Below are 20,839 nucleotides of genomic sequence, written 5' to 3' on the forward strand. Positions count from 1 at the left end.
GACTACAATCTGATTGTCTTCAAGTCTAACGTAAACAAGTTCTTGATGAGCCGTTCCACTTAAGTTAACAAATTTACCAAATTTCCATTACTAACGATTACTATATCGTCCAATTGTACACTCTTTAACCTTATCCTCGAGTGATCTCTGGTCCTTGATAAGTGGTGATTCCTATGTAAAAAAAAAAAAAACACAAAAAAACATCCTCCAACACCTTTCAAAACAAATTGCACAACTTCAAATTGCTACAGACAATGCAAGGTCTGCCTCCAATTGAATAAGCAATACCAGTACCAGAAATGTAAGTAACCATGATCTCTTATGCATGTTAAGAGAAAGGCGATACAAAAAAAAACAAAAACAACTATATGTGAGTATCTTGCTAAAATCAGGGTCTTTCGATCACGTCACCTCAATGGTCAGGTTACACAAAGATTTAAAAATGAATTAAACATTTTAGATCTTCACAGACATACAGAAATGCAAACAGGAACAATCAATCGCATCAGTTATAGGTGCCGCAGGGCTTATGAAGAAGAACTTGAAGTCCTACCTAACTAATATTCCTGGTGAACCAAGTGCAAAAGAAATCCAGACAATTGCACTTAAGGGAACAATGAGGATACTAAAAAGAGCTCTCAGTTGGTTTCAATAACAAGCAGGGCAATGTTGGCAACTGGTTTGGCTGCCCCATACCCAGCGTTACAATCTTCAAAGGAAGAAAATTTAAAAAAAAAACTTTTTTTAAATAAAAGAAAAAGAACAATGCATACGAGTAGCACAGAATATGAGAACATAAAAGCTGCCAATACAACCATGTCCAACATTCTTTCTGCACACCAGCTAAATTTTTCCCAATTTTTATTCACTATTATTGCACCATGTTATTAGCAATATAATAACGTGCTTAGGTACAATTTATTTTTTTAGAAATTACTTAGTCCGACCCAGATGACTGCTAATATGAAATATTTTTATTCACCTAAAAATAAGCATTTTAAATTGAAGAATATAATAGGAGTTAAAAAATGTGCAAACAAACAAAAATTAAAAACTAAAAGGACTTCACTGCATTCCAAGCAATGCCAGGTATGTACAGCTTTTAACCAAGAAATAGAAAGGAAAATATTGTAACATGAAGGAGAATCTCCAGTGCTTATTCAGATTGGCACTTATGGTGATAAAACAAAAATGAGGAAAAAAATTTTTTGTGTACGTAATTGTCACAGAATAAAGATGGTATATTCCAAAAATCACAAAAATTGATCAAATAGGTTTTTTTTTTTTTTTTCAAATAAATTTGTTGGTTATACCAATAAGTGAAAACTGAAGCCATTTTAATATTCTTCAAATTTTGTTTTTAACTTATATAAAATGACCTTTCAAAATGTTTTCTGAAAAAAATAAAAGTAGACGTTATTTTAATAAATTACTATTAGATTAAATCTTACGTTTCAGCTGTTTTTTCCGACATTATCAAAAAAAAAAAAAAAATTGAACTGAAAGTCAGTTATCTTCCTCTGATTGAAGTTGAATAAAATACTTGATCAAATTACATGATTTTTGAAATATCCCATCTTCATTCTGCAATTGGTACATACATCATATAGACTTTTCTGTATTTTCTTTACTTTTAATTGTCATCATAAGTGCCAATTTGACTAAGCATCAAATCTTACATTCATTTAACATTACTTTTCCCTTCTTCAGGGTTCAGACGTTTTATGATCTCACAAGCTCACTCTCCAATCCTCTTGGTTTAGCAGGTGAACTATCTCCATGTTGCATTCTGAACAGCCTCATCTAATCACTTGCTACAAAATTTTCCTTGGCTGGCCAACCTTCCTGTGATTCAAGACAACCATGCTTCTGTATACATATGCACTCCGTATGAAAATACCAGCAGAATCGATTGGTCATTAGGATAAACATTAGGCTGCGCAAATAAGAAACTTTCAGCAAATCCTCCAGCCTAATGTGTTTGGTTAGCAAATTCAACTAATTATGGATCTGTTATTATGTACGGACAAGGGAAGACTTGGACGCGGGTTCATCATATGTACATGTGCTATTACATATATGTAATAGCGCATATACATATGATAAACAGGCTGGAACGATAAAGTTGTAGTCCTAAAGAAAATAACACTAGTTTTACTTCAAGACTTTTATTGAACAAAATCAATCAAGGTAACTTGATTATGTTGTAGAGCTGATATCTATTCAATGTAGCCACGTTCAGCCTCAATCATCTTGATACGGGTTCGGAACTGGGAGCATGGCGGTGCGAGATCAGCGAATACTTGGCAATCAGGCTGGCATTTGGTGTTGTGGGAAATCATCTTGGTGATATTCTTAAAGTAGTCCAGTGGGTTCAGGTTGGAGGAGGAGGGGAACAATGAGAGAATGGTACAAAGTCGTTGCATTCCTTTTAAGGCCAAGCTTGGATCTCTTTGGACTTGTGAGCCAGCACAGAGTCCTGCTGCCACACTCAGGGTCTGCCAGCAGCCACCTGATTGCACCAAGGGATCATCACACTTCAGCACATCCAGGTACACTTTGATGTTGACTTTCAAGCTGATTTCGACGATATAAGGTGGCATGATGTGGTCCTCACCTGAAACCACACCAAAGGCCGAAAACCGTTTTCATCACCGTATGCACATCCCTGTTATTCATAGCAATCCAGCGATGCATTTTGAGGGTGTTGGCAATGGTCCTGTTGTCATAACTTGGATTGGGAGAGAGTAGGAGTTTTAAAGCAATGGATCTCCGATCTCGCTTGTTGAACATTGTGTCACTTTCAGACATGATAGAAGGCTCCTACTCTTGGGATTTGTACACAATTGGCCAACTAGTAGATGGTCTGCAACAAAAAAAGAAAACCAGTTTTCATCAAAGGGAAATGAAATCATGTTGTCTTTTCTTGGGCAACAAGTTTATCATTCCACCCTGTGTAGCATCATTCACTGTGATATTATATATAACATATCGCTCTTAACACAGTAGCTCTCAAGATTTTTTAGTAAATAACAAAATTGTTTGAATACAATTCAGAAAAAAAAATATTGAATGCAAAAATAGAAAATGCAATGCTTGTTTACATTGGTGATCTTTTAAAAGAACACATTTCAGGTGAAAACATTACTACATACATTTGTCTCATGACAAAATTAGTATAAATTTCAAGTTATGAAAATGATCCAGTAGATGTGCTAGATGCATGTTTTTAATAAAAAAAATCACCCATAATTACATTTTGAAATACATCCATTTGAAAATGGCAGACTTAATTTGTCAATTTAAATTAAGGGTTATCTCCCTTGTTTGTCATACAGAATTAGTCCACATTAACAATTACATTAAAACTCAATAATTTGATAAATTGTATTTTTACTTGTAATTATTTTTCCATCTCATTTTTCATAATTTTTGGAATTTATACTAATTTTGCTATGACATGTAAGTACGTAATAATGTTTTCACCTGAAATATGTTGGTTTAAAAAAATCACCAATGTAAACAAGCGCAGAAAATGCAAATTAGAAAATATACAAAATAACTTCAGATAATCTCCCTTTATTTCAACCAAGGCATCGAGCTGATTGGCGACAATAGCAGCGGGCGGCAATAACAGGAAGAGACGAAGGCAATAACAGCATTAGCAAATGCACGTAATCACATTAACAAGGAGGTGGACCAGAATTTTCTGTACATCTTTCCAGCAAATTCTTTAACCTGTTCTTCATTTTTTTTTTTTTTATCAATGTTCTGCTTTGACTTATTTGCATACAATTTTAATTTTTTGTTTCTTTTTCTCTTTTTTTCATTATTTTTAAATATTTTTCATTGAATTCTTTCTCCATTCAAGAAGAAAAAAAATGTCACCGACTTTTGTTGCTTTTTTTTTTTTTGGTTTTTTTTTTTTTTGGTTTTGCATTATATAATTAGTTTTTATTTTTCATTTTATATTACTGAATATGAGATTTATTATGAGTGGGCACATAACCCTTTCCAAGCAGAAAGATTTCGGCAGAGTCACCCCGGCTAGCTTGAGGCTTAATAATTTTTACAGTCTGAAATACATCACCCAACCGTTGCTCTAGCTCCTTTTGATCGTGACCCTGCCAAAGTTTGCAGAGAAGAGCCCCATCAGGGCGAAGAACGGTATGCGAGAATTCTAGAACGGAAAAGCATAGTTCTATTATGATGTCATGGTCCATTGAACGTATGCCCGTTGTGTTTGGCGCCATGTCGCTGAGAATGATATCAGCCTTTCGTCCATTCAGCACTTCCAGGATTTTGCTTTGCGTCTGTCCCTTTGTGAAGTCCATCGTAGCCAAAGTAATGGCACCTTTCACGGGCACCATGAACTGCTTATCAATGCTAATTACACATCCTTCTTTTTGACTTTTGGCTGAAAATAGAAAATAAAAATATGCAATTATTAATAAATATTTTTAAAAAGAGACAAACAGATTCAAATATAAATCATGTTTAGTTTAACATCAGTTTTATATGCTGACATGTGCTGGATGGCTCTTAGAAATTGATTTCCAAACTTCATCTTTCTCTCTACAAATCATTCAATCATGCATGAAATATTGTTGCCACATATGGGCTGGTGCATTTACTGTTAGTCTCTCACTCTTAGACAGCATTCATAAAAAAAAAAAAAACCCCTAATAGGTCCCACACTATCAGCCAAGTCCCAACCTCTGTCTCATCATTGCAATATTACATCCCTGTCTTTGTTTTGTAAATACTTTAATCAATTCATAGTACTTGTGCCCGCTCAACATACATACTTACAACAAACTCGACAAGCAGCTAAATCCCACCCCTTCACTTTAGAGGTACATAGATGCTGGAAAGCTCTCTACTCCAGTTTCTTCTCTTAGATTCCTAGATTTTGGAATTCCTTCTCAGTTTCCTGCTCCCTTGACTATACCAACATACAGATGTTTAAATGTAATGCGAACAGATGTCTTGCTACTCAACTACCCACAATTCCCTGTTAGACATGATCCAAATAATAGATCCTTATGTAAAAGTGGTAATATGCCTTGTTTGGAATGAAAAAGAGTAAAATAATAAAAAAAAAGTCCATTCTTATATCGTCCTTCCATGTTTTCCTTAACCTCACTCTGAACTAAACATGCTACTAATCCAAGAACTCATCTATTCTTTCAACTTGGTGATACCATCAAAGTTTCCTGCTTTACATGTATTTCCGTCCAATTTATATACAAAACTGATCCCTCTAAACTCTTAAAATAATTTTTTTCCCCCGCTTTTGACACAATCACCTCAAAGAACAGAATTCTAGTGGGGGGGGGGGGTTCAAATAACGCTAATCACCAATATCCTTTGTTATTCATGCTTCAGTATCGACGGATATGTTTAAACTTGATTTTTGTGACTAAGATGGTTATATTCCATTAAAATTTGAGAATAAATAAGAAAAATATATTAAGATACATTAAGAGCTCGTATGTTGATGGAGGAGGGGGGGAGAAGGTCATTCTTTAATGAAACAAAAGTATTCTACTTTCCCCATCGTGAATCATTTGAAGTATGGCAAAATCAATATTTCCAGAAAGAGAGGAAGTAAAACAAAACGAGGTAAAAAAAATTAAAAAAATAAAATAAAAAAATCAGTTTTTAATAAAAAAAAAATAAAAAGGAAAAAAATAAAAAAATTAGTGTAAATTTTGCTTTTATTCAGAATTAGAAAAACAGTTGAATTCTACCCTCCAGTAAAAATCTCACATACCTAATAATACATTTTTTCCAAAGTTCTTTCATGCAAAGTTATTATTTTTGATGATGAGTGATTTATTTTTTTTAACATAGGTGTTTATCATCTTAATACACAGAATATTGTGGTGTGTCTATAAAGAGTTCCATTAAAATAATAATAAAAAAAACATCTTGTCAATAGGGCAGGCTAATTTTATGGGATTGTCTTTCACAAAAAAATAAAAACAAGTTGAAAACTTTTAGAAAATTAAATTTTTGTCCTATTCTACCCACCCAAAAAACACGATCATATACAAGTCTACAAGTGAATAAACTAAGAAATGAAATGAAATACCCTAAAAAAAAAAAAAAAAAAAAAAAGACACAATCATATACAAGTCTACGAGAAAATAAAGTAAGAGGAAGGCCCTGAAACGGCCCACTTTCTCTCCTGATAACCGGCATTAACTGGAAGCCGAAATGGATTACTTCACAAGTGAAAACAGCTGGTAAACATAATTATATACAAGCCTACAAGGAAAGCTGTTTCTTTGAAAACACAATATCTTCTGCTACCCACTTGCTTCATGGCAAGTTTCTGCTACTGCTCTGGTAGTAATTATATATATATATATATATATATATATATATATATATATATATATATACACACACACACACACACACACACAAGTAAGAAAAGCATTTCATCCAAGGCATGAAAATTGTTAAACAAAATGCTTATATTATAGGCTTTAAAAATAAAGGTACTAGATTCAATTTGAAATTTATTTATCTTCAAAGTGCACTTTTATAAATTTTACAAAGTAAGGTATAAAAATTTTATTTAAATTGAATCAAAAAATTACCTTGGATTTATTTTATGTAATGTACATTCTGTTGCACTTTTTAAAAAAAATCATTGAAAATTTTATATCTATATCATTAATTGCTAGATGGAAGATAATGTTTTTAAATTGCAACAAAATGTACATTACATAAAATAAATCCAAGGTAATTTTTTTGATTCAATTTAAATTAAATTTTTATACCTTACTTTGTAAAATTTATAAAAATGTACTTTGAAGATAAATAAATTTCAAATTGAATCTTGTACTTTTATTTTTAAAGCCTATAGTAAAAACATTTTGTTTAACAATGCTCATGCTTTGGATGAAATGCTTTTCTAACTTGTATCTTATCTTTTTAAGATTATATTTTAAAACTCTCCTTCTCTCTGTTTCAGTTTGTATTTCTTCTCGCACCACAACTCATTTTTTGCAACCCCCTCCTTGTAATACAGGTCTGAATAATGAGAAAATTTGAATTTTTTTTTAACAAAAACTTTAAAATAACTTTTTTAGATTAAATTTTTTAAAACTTCTTTCAGAATAGAAAATCTTTAAAATTTAATAAGGAACATATTTCATATAGGTTTCATTAACAAATATTCAGTACATAATGAGAAAAATAGAGATGAAAATTTCAAAAGGACTGTATAACTGTTTATGGTCAATAGTAGTCCTCGCCAGCGAAAGTCTTTGTTATTGTTATTCTATTATTATTATTATTTAAAACATTTTGTGTCCTGCTCTTTCGTCCGAGGACTTATATATATAAGGGCAAAATTTATGGATTTAAAAAAATGAAGAACATAAAAAAGAAAACATTCAATAGATAATAATTCTTTTTTCGTTTTTTTATATTTTTACTTGGTAATATCTACAACAAGCATGAAAAGTTCTTTACTAACTTGAAAAATATTTTGGCTGTTTTTCATTGATGGTGAGATATTACTTGGGGAGGGGGGGGGCGAAGCCTTCATAAGTAAAGAAAATTTTCAAACTAGATTTCAGAAAAATAACTTGAATTTATATTAAAAAAAATGAACAAAACAAAATAGAAGCGTAGAAACAATATATTTTTAAAGAAATGAAATAACATATACTTCAACAGAATATGCACCGCCCTAGAGAAGATCCAGAAATAGTGCATATTTTCTCCTGACAACTCAATATTATTTGGAGGAAGATATGAAATACACCCCCTCCACCCCCCCAAAAAAAACACGACCATATACAAGTCTACCAGTGATTACACTAAGAAGAGGAAGGCTCTGAAACATCTCGTTTTCTCTCCTAATACCCAACATTAACTGAAAGCCGAAATGGATTACTTCACAAGTGAAAACAGCTGATAAACATCATTATATACAAGCCTACAAGGAAAGTTGTTTCTTTGAAAACACAATATCTTTTGTTATTCACTTGCTTCATGGTGACTTTCTGCTATTGTTCTAGTAGTAATTTTTTTTATCTATTTATATAAAGGGCAAAATGGGCGCAAGCGTTTGCGCATGTCCACGAAAGATTTTTGCATCGAGCTTCTTGCTAGATTCCATGACAAGTTTTCGCATACTTCACAGATCGTAATATCTCGTAAGATCCCAAAACGGTGCGTATTTTCTCCTGACAACTCAATATTATCTGGAGGAATATGAAATAACCCCCCCCCTAAAAAAGCAAAAAAAAACACGATCATATACAAGTGAATAAACTAAGAAATGAAATGAAATACCCTAAGAATAAAAAGAGAAACACGACCATATTCAAGTCTACCAGTGATTACACTAAGAAGAGGAAGGCTCTGAAACATCTCGTTTTCTCTCCTAATACCCAACATTAACTGAAAGCCGAAATGGATTACTTCATAAGTGAAAACAGCTGATAAACATCATTATATACAAGCCTACAAGGAAAGCTGTTTCTTTGAAAACACAATATCTTGTTATTCACTTGCTTCATGGTGACTTTCTGCTATTGTTCTGGTAGTAATTTTTATACATGTTCCATCTTTTCTTACATGATCTATATGAGGCACCTGACCTTGTCAAGTTAAATCTATATATTTCAATTCATGCAGATTTTTTTTATTTATTATTACAAAACTAATTCTCTATTGATTATTATATTCTACCTAATATATAGTATTGATTAAAAAAAAATACTTCGGTATCATCAGCTAGAATCAAAACCAAAAAAGTTTGTGCACTAGCCATGTCTTCTACCATAATTATGTGAGGGAAGATTATTTTCAAATATTCTCCTAAACTGGGAACGGAGTAACGGTCTTATATAAGCTAAAATGCTTGAACATTCTCTATCGAGGTAGTTAAAGCCAACCAAAACAAAATAAAACAAAAGCATTGTTGAATTAAAAAAAAAAAAAAAAAAAAAAAAATGAATAAATAAATAAAAATACAGACCCCAAGATGCCACTCCCTACCCCCCAAACAAGTACCCGGCATAAACTAGTTTTGATGACTAGTCCTTCCCTCTTCCTTGATATGAACTCAATATGAACTTCAGACCGCACGGTCAAACTCTTCCAAAGCTAAGTTATGCCATTTTCTATCTATAATTTTGAAATCCACCTATCTTGATATCGCAAAAACTTATGCATTGCAGACATTATTTTCTATTTGTTTCTTTTTTCCAGGTTTGAATAAATTTCTGAACATTTCAACTGCACTTATCTTTATTTTGCTCTTTTTTTTCTGTTGGTTTTTTTCTCCAAATTATATCTGCACTATTAACAAAACACTAAAAAATGCTTTTTCTCAGCAGTATACATTATTTCTTAACCAGTCTAAACTTAGTATCTAAGCCAAATTCTTTTCTTGGCCTTTTGGCCAAGATCAAAGTGTAGTATCTGTTCCAGCAGATGCTGCACTTAAGATAATTTGTACCAGTCAATGGAGGGGAAACCCTCTATACTGGGACAATTATTATTTTTGGTAACCAGAGTGCCCCCTTTTTGCCTACTTTTAGGGGAGCTGGTTTTTACCTCACATTAAAAACGGCCTTGTGCCTAATTTGCTCAGTGGGGGAGCAAATAAATACCATCTGTTCCGGCAGATACTACACTTAAGATAATTTGTACCAGTCAATGGAGGGGAAACCCTCTATACTGGGAACCGCCTGGGTAATACCTAGGAGGTCCACCCTCCCAGGCCTTGCCACCGGGCTTTCCGGTGGGGCAAGTTTATTGCTTGCTGCCTGAGGCGCCCCGACCGGGGAATGCCGACGGGGTTACTCAGGCAATTTTTAAAATTGCAGGAGTGCCCCTCCTTTAGGGGAGCCTGCGGGGTTCCCACTTTCCGGCCTTGTGCCACATAATGCTGATGTGGGCAGCATTTAAATAAAAACCCTCTATACTGGGACAATTATTATTTTTGGTAACCAGAGTGACCCCTTTTAGGGGAGCTGGTTTTTACCTCACATTAAAAACGGCCTTGTGCCTAATTTGCTCAGTGGGGGAGCAAATAAATACCATCTAAGCCAAATTGTTCTACTCTTAACCAGCTTTTAAACGGGTTCTTCCAATCTAAATTAATACAAAAAAAAGAAAAGAAAAGAAAAGAAAAAACCCGACCTCACAAATTGAAAGTTCCATTATGGTATCTTATAAAGGTAAAGCTCGAATGCTCAAATCATTCTCTATCGAGGTTAGATAAAGCAAAAAAAGAAAGAAAAAAATAAAAAATCCACACATAATTATGCGAGGGAAGATTATTTTCAAATATTCTCATAAACTGGGAACGGAGTAACGGACTTATATTAAGTACATATTAATAAGTCCTTACATTCTTTTCTTTGTTTTTTCCTTAAATGGAGAGTAGATAATACACTGTGGTTGTGTTATCGGCAGCTCCAGTAACTCTCGCTTCTCCTTTTTTGTCCCTCAGTGATGAGTGATTTTTCTGACAAAGGGTGAAGAAAAAGCTGCTTTCCAGGTTGGTAATACTTTGTGAACAGTAGCCTAAGATGTTGGAAATTTTTCTGTTTCTATTTCTATCCTTGTGGCCATGTTACTAGTAAGGGTGCTGGAGGTAAACGTTTCATCTAGGCTGATGTTACCCGCCTGATAGTCAGGGACCCGAACCTTGGTTAACCACTAAGGAGGCTGTCCTATCAGCAGGTGTAAAGTACTGGGGCTGCTGTATTGCCATTTGGTGAATGGATTCTGGACCATGCAGTAGTTTCTGGTGGGGCCTCTCGATGCCATACTAGTGGGTAATTGTTATGGCTTTACCTTATCATGTGCTACAAAAACATTTTTCTCTCTTTCTCTCTCTGTCCTACTCTAACCAAGTCTGTCGACTTGTTCCACAAACCCCAAAAACTCAACATGAAATATCTAAAAAAAAAAAAAAACACGAATAAACCTAGAACCCCATCCTCCAACATAGACCCCTACTACCATGTCTTCTTCAACATCAGGGGGTCTACATTTCAACCTTCCAGAGGTTAAAACCCAATTACAGGAGACAAAACCGAACTTGCTCTTTCTAAGCGAAACTGGCATAGGGCTGATCACTTCCCTAGATGAGTTCATAACAAAAGGATACTCAACTTAACATCTAAATCTGACCCCCATGGACATGGAATATGTGCCTACATTAAAGATGGCTTTCCGTGTGGTAGAGATATCTTCAGAGAAGACCCTAATTTACCTTATATGTGTTTCCAGGTTGCACTTGTTTACACCACCGCATTCATATTTACTCTATCAGCCCCAACAGGGGGTTACTGTCCTTAAGAGTATATCTGAGAAAATTCACATTTGTGGTGACTTCAATGTCCATAATGTGGAATGGCTGACCCACTCAAATAAGACAGATGATGAGGGGAGGTTCTGTCATGATTTTGCCATTGCCTATGACCTCACTCAGATTATTCACAAACCCACCCGTGTTCCCGATACTACCGGTTAGTATGCAAGCCTTCTAGACCTTTTTCTCACAACTTCCCCTGAGCTATGTTCATGTTCCGTTCTATCTCCTCTGGGATCCTCCGATCACACAGTTGTATAAGATAAAAATGAAATACAATAAGTCTTCAGATGTACCTCTCCACCGTACTGTTTATCGATACTCTATGACTGACTGAGATAGCTTCCGTACATTCATATCTGATCTACCTCTGCATTCCATGTTTAAAAAGGATGTATCCTCTATAGTATCAGACCTGACCAAATGGTTAATTGTAGGCATAGACTGATTCATATCATCCAAAAAATTCAAACAATAACCTAACAGCCAGCCATGGTTCTCCCCAGAATGTGCTGCTGCCATTGCGCACAGAAATCACTTTTTCCATAACTACCAACGTAATAGATGTACTGAGACTAAAGCTGTCTTCAGAACTGCCAGCAACCACTGTAAAAGAGTAATAAAAAATACAAGAGAGCTATATGGTCAGTCCATCAAATCCAAAGTAGATGAGCAGCAGCTTAGTTCCCACCAGTTTTGGCAAATAGCAAACAGGATCCTGAACAGATGCGTGCGTTCTATCCCAACCATCATCAATGGACCTGAGGTAATCTCATCAGCATCAGACAAGGCAAAACTATTCGCCAAGAACTTTGCAGCTAATTCTACCCTCTGCGACGAAGGGCATCAACTCCTCATATTTCCTCCTACAACAGACAACACACTATCCAACATACAAATATCTGTGCATGAGGTCGCCAAACTAATCAAAAACCTTGATTCCAGTAAAGCAACTGGCCCAGACGGCATTCCAATTATAGTGTTGAAAAAGCTTCGACCAGAACTTGCCTCCATACTTACAAAACTGTTTAAGCATTGCCTTAAGGAGAAGTGCTTTCCAACACCCTGGAAAACCTCATCAGTATGCCCTGTATTTAAGAACTCAGGTTATAAGTCATCTCCCTCTCAGTACAGACCAATAAGTCTCTTGTGTGTCATGAGTAAGTTACTGGAATCCATATTAAATAAAGAAGTAGTCAACCACCTCAGCAGAAATAACCTCCTTAGTGACATGCAATATGGTTTCCCTTCTGCTAGATCTACAGCTGATTTTTTTTTTTTTTTTTTTTTTTTTTACAAAGTCATCACCACTTTATCAAGGCCCAGAGGCCACTCAAGGATAAGGGTTAAAGAGTGTACAGTAGAAATTGGTCAATATAGTAATCATTAGTAATGAAAATTTGGTAAATTTAATAACTTATATGGAACGGCTCATCAAGAACTTATTTACTTTAGACTTGAACACAACCATATTGTAGTCAGCCGGAAAGCAGGAAAACGGAAGACAATTCCACAGGCGTGCAGTTCTAAGAAAGAAACTTTGTTCATGGAATCTACGTTTAGGTTTAGGCACAGATAAAGAGTGGGGGAAATTATTGATAGTGTTTACAGCTAGACGAGTGTTTCTTGTGAAAGTTTGGCGAGGGGGGACCATAGATTGAAGCTCAGTTGAACACTTTCCATGAAAATAACGATACATCAGAGACAAACTCGCAACATCTCTTCTGTGAGATAGAGGTTACAAGGAGGAGAAAAGGACATCTCCTACGAGGCTACGAAGTCTATTTTGAACTCTATCAAGGCAGGACAAGTCCTTTCTAGCAGCTCCTGCCCAGATGTGGCAACAGTATTCCATCCTTGGACGTACCTGGCTCTTATATAGGTAGAGAATAGCATCAGCAGTGAGATATCTACTGGATCGATAGAAAGATCCCACCATTTTTCCAGCGGCCTTGGCAACAGATTTGATATACGTGTTCCATTTAAGATCAGGAGTAATGGTCAAGCCCAGAAGCTTGTCAAAACTTGAGGCCTCCTGAAGACGAGAGCCATTCATTTCAATTGATGACAAATGTGAATTAGAATGTTGATGATGTAAAGAGAGAAGCTTGGTTTTAGATGCATTAAAAGTAACCAGCCACTCCTTTCCCCATTGTACTACGTGCTCAAGATCAGAGGAGAGAGAATTAGAGAGAACTTGGTCGTTTACTGTCTTAGATGTGCTACCATAAATGGTAGTGTCGTCAGCATAAATGTCTACAAATGATGTAAGGATATGATTTGGAAGATCATTAATGTAGATCAGGAAAAGAGTTGGGCCCAGGATGGATCCCTGAGGGACACCGGCATTAATACTGTGAGCTTCTGATTTTTGCCCCTCAACTACTACTCTTATGAACCTATCAGAAAGAAATGATTTAATAATTGAGAAGACTTTTCCAGCTATACCATAGCTAGCGATCTTATGAAGTAAACCTTTATGCCATACCCTATCAAAGGCTTTAGATATGTCAAGAGCAATTGCCCTAGAAAGATTGCCACCGTCGAGAGATTTGCTAATCCTATGCGATATAACTGTAAGGACATCTGCTGTAGATCTAGCAGAACGGAAACCATATTGAGTGTCACTAAGAAGGTTATTTTTGTTGAGATGTTTGATTACTTCTGTATTTAACACAGATTCTAGCAACTTACTCATGACACACAGGAGACTTATTGGCCTGTACTGAGAGGGGGATGAGCGATCACCTGAATTCTATGTGCTAACAGTTATATCCTATAGGATTAGTGAATCTCTCGACAAAGGCTTTCTTTCTAGGGCAATTGCTCTTGACATATCAAAGGCCTTCGATAAGGTATGGCATAAAGGCCTACTTCACAAGATTTCCAGCTACCGTATAACTGGAAATGTTTTCTCAATCATTAAATCATTTCTTTCTGATAGGTTCATAAGAGTAGTAGTTGATGGGCAGAAATCAGAGGCTCACAGTATTAATGTTGGAGTCCCCCAGGGGTCCATCCTGGGCCCAACTCTCTTCCTGATCTACATCAATGATCTCCCAAAACACATACTTAAATCATTCGTTGACATCTATGCTGATGACACGACCATCTATGGCAACACATCAAAGGCCGTAAATGATAAAGTTTTCTCTAATTCTCTCTCTTCTGATCTTGAGCGCGTGGTACAATGGGGGAAGAGGTGGCTGGTTACTTTTAATGCATCTAAAACCAAGCCTCTATCTTTACATCATCAATGCTCTGATTCCCATCTAGCATCAATTGAAATGGATGGCTCTCGTCTTTGGGAGGCTCCATGTTTTGACAAGCTTCTGGGTTTGACCTTTACTCCTGATCTGAAATGGAACACGTACATCAAATCTGTTGCCAGGGACGCTAGGAAAATGGTGGGATCCTTCTACTGCTCCAGAAGATATCTCACTACTGATGCAATTCTCTATCTGTATAAAAGCCAAGTATGTCCAAGGATGGAGTACTTCTGCCACATCTGGACAGGAGCTGCTAAAAACACCTATTCTTCCTTGACAGAGTACAAAATAGACTTCGTGGTTTGGTGGGGGATGCCCTTTTCTCTTCCCTGCAGCCTCTCTCCCACAGAAGAGACGTTGCGAGCCCGTCTTTGTTTTATCGTTATTTGCATGGCAGGTGCTCATCTGAGCTCTAATCTCTCGTCCCCCCCCCTCGCCAATCTTTCACGAGAAACACCCGTCTGGCTGAAACTACTGTCAATAATTTTCCCCACTCTTTATTTGTGCCTAAATCCAAACGTGGATTCCATAAGCAGAGCTTTCTCAGAAGTGCACGATTGTGGAACTCTCTTCCGTTCGCCTGTTTCCCACCTGACTACTACTTGAATGTCTTCAAATCCAACATAAACAAATTCCTGACAAACTGCTCCCTTAAGTAAGACACTATCAAATCTCCAATACTAATGATTACTACAATACTATCTCACTGATTACTGTACACGTAATAACCCTTATCTCTGAGTGGCCTCCGGACCTTGATAAGTGGTGACCCCCATGTAAAAAAAAAAACAAAAAAAAAAAACATAGTGAATTATAGCTTTAACAATTCAATTATATTGTGTACAATAAAATTAATAATTTTTTAATAATAAAAAACACGTGATTCATGTAGGTGCTAAAATTGCTGTTTATCATAAATTTTTAAGTCTACTTCTCCCAATCTATATAAGTGAAATTGTGTGTGTGTGTGTCTGTGTGTGCCTGTATATTTCCCTACCAAACTACACTGTCAATTTTCAGTCTACAGACTCGAGATTTGACATAAGGGAAATTGAGATTTGGGAAAATATTTTTAATTGGTTTTTGGACAGAAATTTGGCTGTCAAGGGGTCAACGTTTAACAATTTGACCTTTGAAAACTACCAAACTCCTGTCAATTTAGGGTCTAAACACTTGAACTTTTAAATGTAGGTTACTTGGATATGGATCAAACATTTTAATCTTATTTGAGTTCAAAACAATAAATGTTAAGGCGTCAAAGTTTAAAAAATTTGACCTCTGCGCTCTCTACCAAATTTCTCAGCCAATTTTTGGTCTAAACATTTGAAATTTTATATAAAATGTATTCAGACATAGGGCAAGCTTTTTAATAGGCTTTTGGCTAAAAATTTAGCTGCCAAAGAGTCAAAGTTCAAAAGATTTGACCCTTGCAATCTCTAGCAAACTATTCAGCCAATTTTAGGTCTGAACATTTGAAATTTTACATAAAGGGTATTCAGACATGAATCAAGCTTTTTAATCAGTTTTTGGGGCGAAAATTTGGCTGCCAAGAGGTCAAAGTTGAAAGAGTTGACTTTTGCAGACTCTACCAAACTCCTCCACCAATTTTGGGTCTGAACAGTTGAAATTTTAGATGTAGGTTTCTTGGACAGAAGTCAAACTTTTTAATATATATATATATATATATATATATATATATATTTTTTTTTTTTAACAACCTTCATAAAAAAAAAGTATATTGTTCTATTAAACTTTTATTGTTTAAATAATTTGACTGCACGTTTTATTAAAAAATAATAAATAAAATAAAGATTGAAAAGACATCTTTGGAAGATTATCAGTGGAAAAAAATGAAAGAAAGAAAACACAATCGACAAAAGATAACCATTTTATTATTTCTAGTCGTCACTTGGAAAAAAAAAAAATCACTCATAAATGCGACTGTTTCACTTGCAACATAAAACTCTGCATATACACATCTTCTAAAACTATGTCATTCAAGGCATTTGGATAAGTATATTTCAATTTGATTGAAGACGGTACAACATTATCGTGCGGTTTATATTCACACCTGACATAAATATAAGGAAAATAAGTTTTATTTTGTTCTACATATAATTTGAAAATTATAAAATTAAAAAATTGAAATATTCATAAAAGGATTCAAGGCTTAGAGTAAGGGATTTGAATGTCCTTATTCATTCTCAAATAACTTCAGGCATGGCTTAAAGAGTGACTGACTATTTATCAAATATCATTTCAATTAATGTCAATTCACTGACACCTCTGTCCCTCCTAATCAGTTAACACCACTCTAAAAATTTAATATCATAAAACTATGTATAACATGTAAATAAAAAAAAAAAAAATGCAAGATGAGATATGGTGTTATGGATTTTTTTTTGTTCAGTCGAAATTCACAAAAAAAAAAAAAAAAAAAAAAAAAAAAAAAAAAAAATCAAGGGGTCCCCACCCTAGGGGCTAACACTTAATCTCTATATGAAATACATAGATATTCGAATATTCAATTAAACCTCCTTAGTAAAGAAGGTTTTTTTTTGGGGGGGGGGGTTACACACATTCATTTCTAGCATACTTGGATGTAAGGGGCTACTATTTGTGACCATGCACAGGAAAGATTAACAAGATGTTGGTTTACATTAAATTTAAACTTTTACATATCACTAGTCAGAGAAGCAAGTAGCAGGAAGGGAATTCCAACATCTAGCTATTTGAGGAAAGAAACAATTAGTGTAGAAATTTTCTGGCATTTAGGGGACCTCAACAGTGAAGGGGTGTGATTTTGTTGCTAAGCAGGTTTGCCGGGGATATGTCCATCAAGGGGGCACAAGTCGAATGAGTTCATTAGAGCACTTGTAAAACAGGCACAGAGATGGAATATTTCAGCAATGATTCAGGGGTTGGAGCTTAGTTGACGAAGTAGGACATACAGAGCAGAACGATAAAATTTGTCACCCTAAATAACACTACAACTTTATTTTAAAACTTTTATTGAAAAAAAAAAAAAAAAAAAAAAAATCAATCAAGGTAACTTGATTATGTAGTAGAGCTGACATCTACTCAATGTAGCCACCTTCAGCCTCAATCACCGTCTCAATACAGGTCCGGTACTGGGAGCATGCCTTTTCTACATGTGTCAGCGGGAGCTCAGTGAATACTCAATGAATGAATACTCAATGATCAGGCTGGCTTTAGTGTTGTGGGAGGTCATGTTGGTGATGTTCTCGACATATTAACAAAAGAAGTGGTTCAGCGGGTTCAGGTTGGGTGAGAAAGGGAGCCAGTGAGAGAAGGGTACAAAGTTGTAACACTCCTTCTGAAGCAAAGCCTGGGTCACTTTGGACTTGTGGGCCAGTGCCGAGTCCTGTTGCCACACCAAGCGTTTGCCAGTGGCCACCTGATTGCACCAGGGGATCACCATACTCTTCAGCACATCCAGGTACACTTTGGTGTTGACTTTCAAGATGACTTCGAAGATATGAGGTGGCATGATATGACCCTTACTTGAAACCATACTAAAAACCATAACCATGGGGTGTCCGATGCATTGAGCTGTGCCCCCTAGCATTGAACCATCCAGATTTGCATTTTGAGGGTGCTGAATAGTCCTGTTGTCATAACCTGGATCGGGAGAGAGCACGAGTTGTACAGTGGAACATGTCTGATCTCACTCGTTGAACATTGTGTTACTTTCAGACATGATAGAAGGCTCCTATCACTCTTGGGATTTGGATACAACTGGCCAACTAGTAGATCGTCTGCAACAAAAAAAGGTTTTCATCAAACAGAAATATCTCATCTTTTCTAGGGTGACAATTTTGTCGTTATACCCTGTATTAGATTGAAAACTTTTTTGGACCCTATTCATTAGGGAGAGATTAATGGTAGATGTACCAGCCCCAATATGGCAACAACATTCCATGCATAGATGAATGGTGGCTTTGTAGAAGTACAGGATACTCAGGTGTAAGTAGTTTTCGAGCTAGATAGCGGGAAGCAACCTTCATAATGTATTTGTTCCAGTTCATATTGCCAGTGAATGTTAAGTCAAGGAACTTGAAGGAAGAATTCTCAGGTAGGGTGGACGTAAATTATTTATTTTTAAGGGTTGAAAAATCGAGGAAGAGGCTTGGAAAAAAAAAAAAAACGAAGGGAGAGGGTTGAAAAAAAAAAACAAAAAAAAAACGAGTGGAAGAGTTGAAAAAAAAAACGAAAAAAAAAAAAAACGAGAGGGTTGGCAAAAAATAAAAAATAAAAATAACGAGGGTTGGCAAAAAAAAACAAAAAAAACAAGAGGAAGGGTTGAAAAAAAAACGAGGAGAGAGGTTGAAAAAAAAATGGAGAGGGATTGAAGAAAAACAAGGAAAGGGGGTTGAAAAAAAAAGAAAGAAAGGAGAGGGGTTAAAAAAATAGAAAGAGGAGAGAGGTTAAAAAAAAGAGGGGAGGCTTGAAAGAAAACGAGAAGAGGTTAAAAAAAACGAGAAGAGAGGTTAAAAAACGAGGAGAGAGGTTTAAAAAACGAGGAGAGAGGTTTAAAAAAAAAACGAGAAGAGAGGTAAAAAACAAAAAAAAAACGAGAAGAGAGGTAAAAAACAAAAAAAAAACGAAAACAGAGGTTAAAAAAAAACGAGAAGAGAGATGTTGAAAAAAAATAAGAGGAGAGGGGGTTAACAAAAAATAAGAGGAGAGGGGGTTAACAAAAAAAAAGAGAAGGGGTTAACAAAAAAAAAGAGGAGAGGGGGTTAACAAAAAATAAAGAGGAGAGGGGGTTAACAAAAAATAAAGAGGAGAGGGGGTTAACAAAAAAAAAAAAAGAGGAGAGGGGGTTAACAAAAAAAAAAAAGAGGAGAGGGGGTTAACAAAAAAAAAAAAGAGGAGAGGGGGTTAAAAAAAGAGGAGAGGGGGTTAAAAAAAGAGGAGAGGGGGTTAAAAAAAGAGGAGAGGGGGTTAAAAATGAGGAGAGGGGGTTAAAAAAAGAGGAGAGGGGTTAAAAAAAGAGGAGAGGGATTAAAAAAAGAGGAGAGGGATTAAAAAAAGAGGAGAGGGATTAAAAAAAGAGGAGAGGGATTAAAAAAAGAGGAGAGGGGTTTAAAAAAAGAGAAGAGGGGTTAAAAAAACGGAAGAGGGGTTGAAAGAAAACGAGGAAAGGGGTTGAAAGAAAACGAGGAAAGGGGTTGAAAGAAAACGAGGAAAGGGGTTGAAAGAAAACGAGGAAAGGGGTTGAAAGAAAACGAGGAAAGGGGTTGAAAGAAAACGAGGAAAGGGGTTGAAAGAAAACGAGGAAAGGGGTTGAAAGAAAACGAGGAAAGGGGTTGAAAGAAAACGAGGAAAGGGGTTGAAAGAAAACGAGGAAAGGGGTTGAAAGAAAACGAGGAAAGGGGTTGAAAGAAAACGAGGAAAGGGGTTGAAAGAAAACGAGGAAAGGGGTTGAAAGAAAACGAGGAAAGGGGTTGAAAGAAAACGAGGAAAGGGGTTGAAAGAAAACGAGGAAAGGGGTTGAAAGAAAACGAGGAAAGGGGTTGAAAGAAAACGAGGAAAGGGGTTGAAAGAAAACGAGGAAAGGGGTTGAAAGAAAACGAGGAAAGGGGTTGAAAGAAAACGAGGAAAGGGGTTGAAAGAAAACGAGGAAAGGGGTTGAAAGAAAACGAGGAAAGGGGTTGAAAGAAAACGAGGAAAGGGGTTGAAAGAAAACGAGGAAAGGGGTTGAAAGAAAACGAGGAAAGGGGTTGAAAGAAAACGAGGAAAGGGGTTGAAAGAAAACGAGGAAAGGGGTTGAAAGAAAACGAGGAGTAGGTGTAGCAGAATTTTGGGGAAAATTTTTACACAAGGAACTGCGAATAAAATATAAAGAAACTCGTAATTTCTCTTTTAAACGTGGGTTGTTTATTTTCTTTATGGATTATACTTCCAAAATAAACTTTTAAAGTTGTATAAAAAGTAACAGAAATATTATTTTTTAAAAAACAGTAATGAAATCAATTGAATTTTACGAGCTTAGTATTTTTAAATTTTTAAACTTTAAAAATCTATCAAAATTTTTCTATTGATTAAATTTTTACGATATTTTCAGGGTCAATGTGAAATTTTATGCTCTTTCTAATAAACCGAATATAATATTTTAGACAAACGTTTTTTTTTTTTTTTTTTTTTTTTAATTCACTCCCCCCATTTTGAAATGTCTATTAAAAAGTAA

General features: G+C 35.5%; 1 protein-coding gene and 1 pseudogene across 1 annotated transcript in view; one reads left to right on the forward strand and one right to left on the reverse strand.

Moving 5' to 3' along the window:
• Positions 1–3,563: 3,563 nt before the first annotated feature.
• Positions 3,564–20,839, reverse strand: part of LOC145303518 (rRNA methyltransferase 2, mitochondrial-like) — a 50,490-nt gene continuing 33,214 nt past the window's right edge. Inside the window, exon 2 of the mRNA XM_080144959.1 lies at positions 3,564–4,417. Coding sequence (XP_080001085.1) covers positions 3,972–4,417 — 446 coding nt within the window. The 3' untranslated portion in view covers positions 3,564–3,971. The remainder of the gene's footprint in view (positions 4,418–20,839) is intronic.
• On the forward strand, positions 9,414–9,560 carry LOC145240491 (U2 spliceosomal RNA; annotated as a pseudogene).

The sequence above is a fragment of the Euprymna scolopes genome, chromosome 19 (genome assembly GCF_053919585.1).
Source record: "Euprymna scolopes isolate OS-2025 chromosome 19, ASM5391958v1, whole genome shotgun sequence".
Lineage (NCBI taxonomy): Eukaryota > Metazoa > Mollusca > Cephalopoda > Sepiida > Sepiolidae > Euprymna > Euprymna scolopes.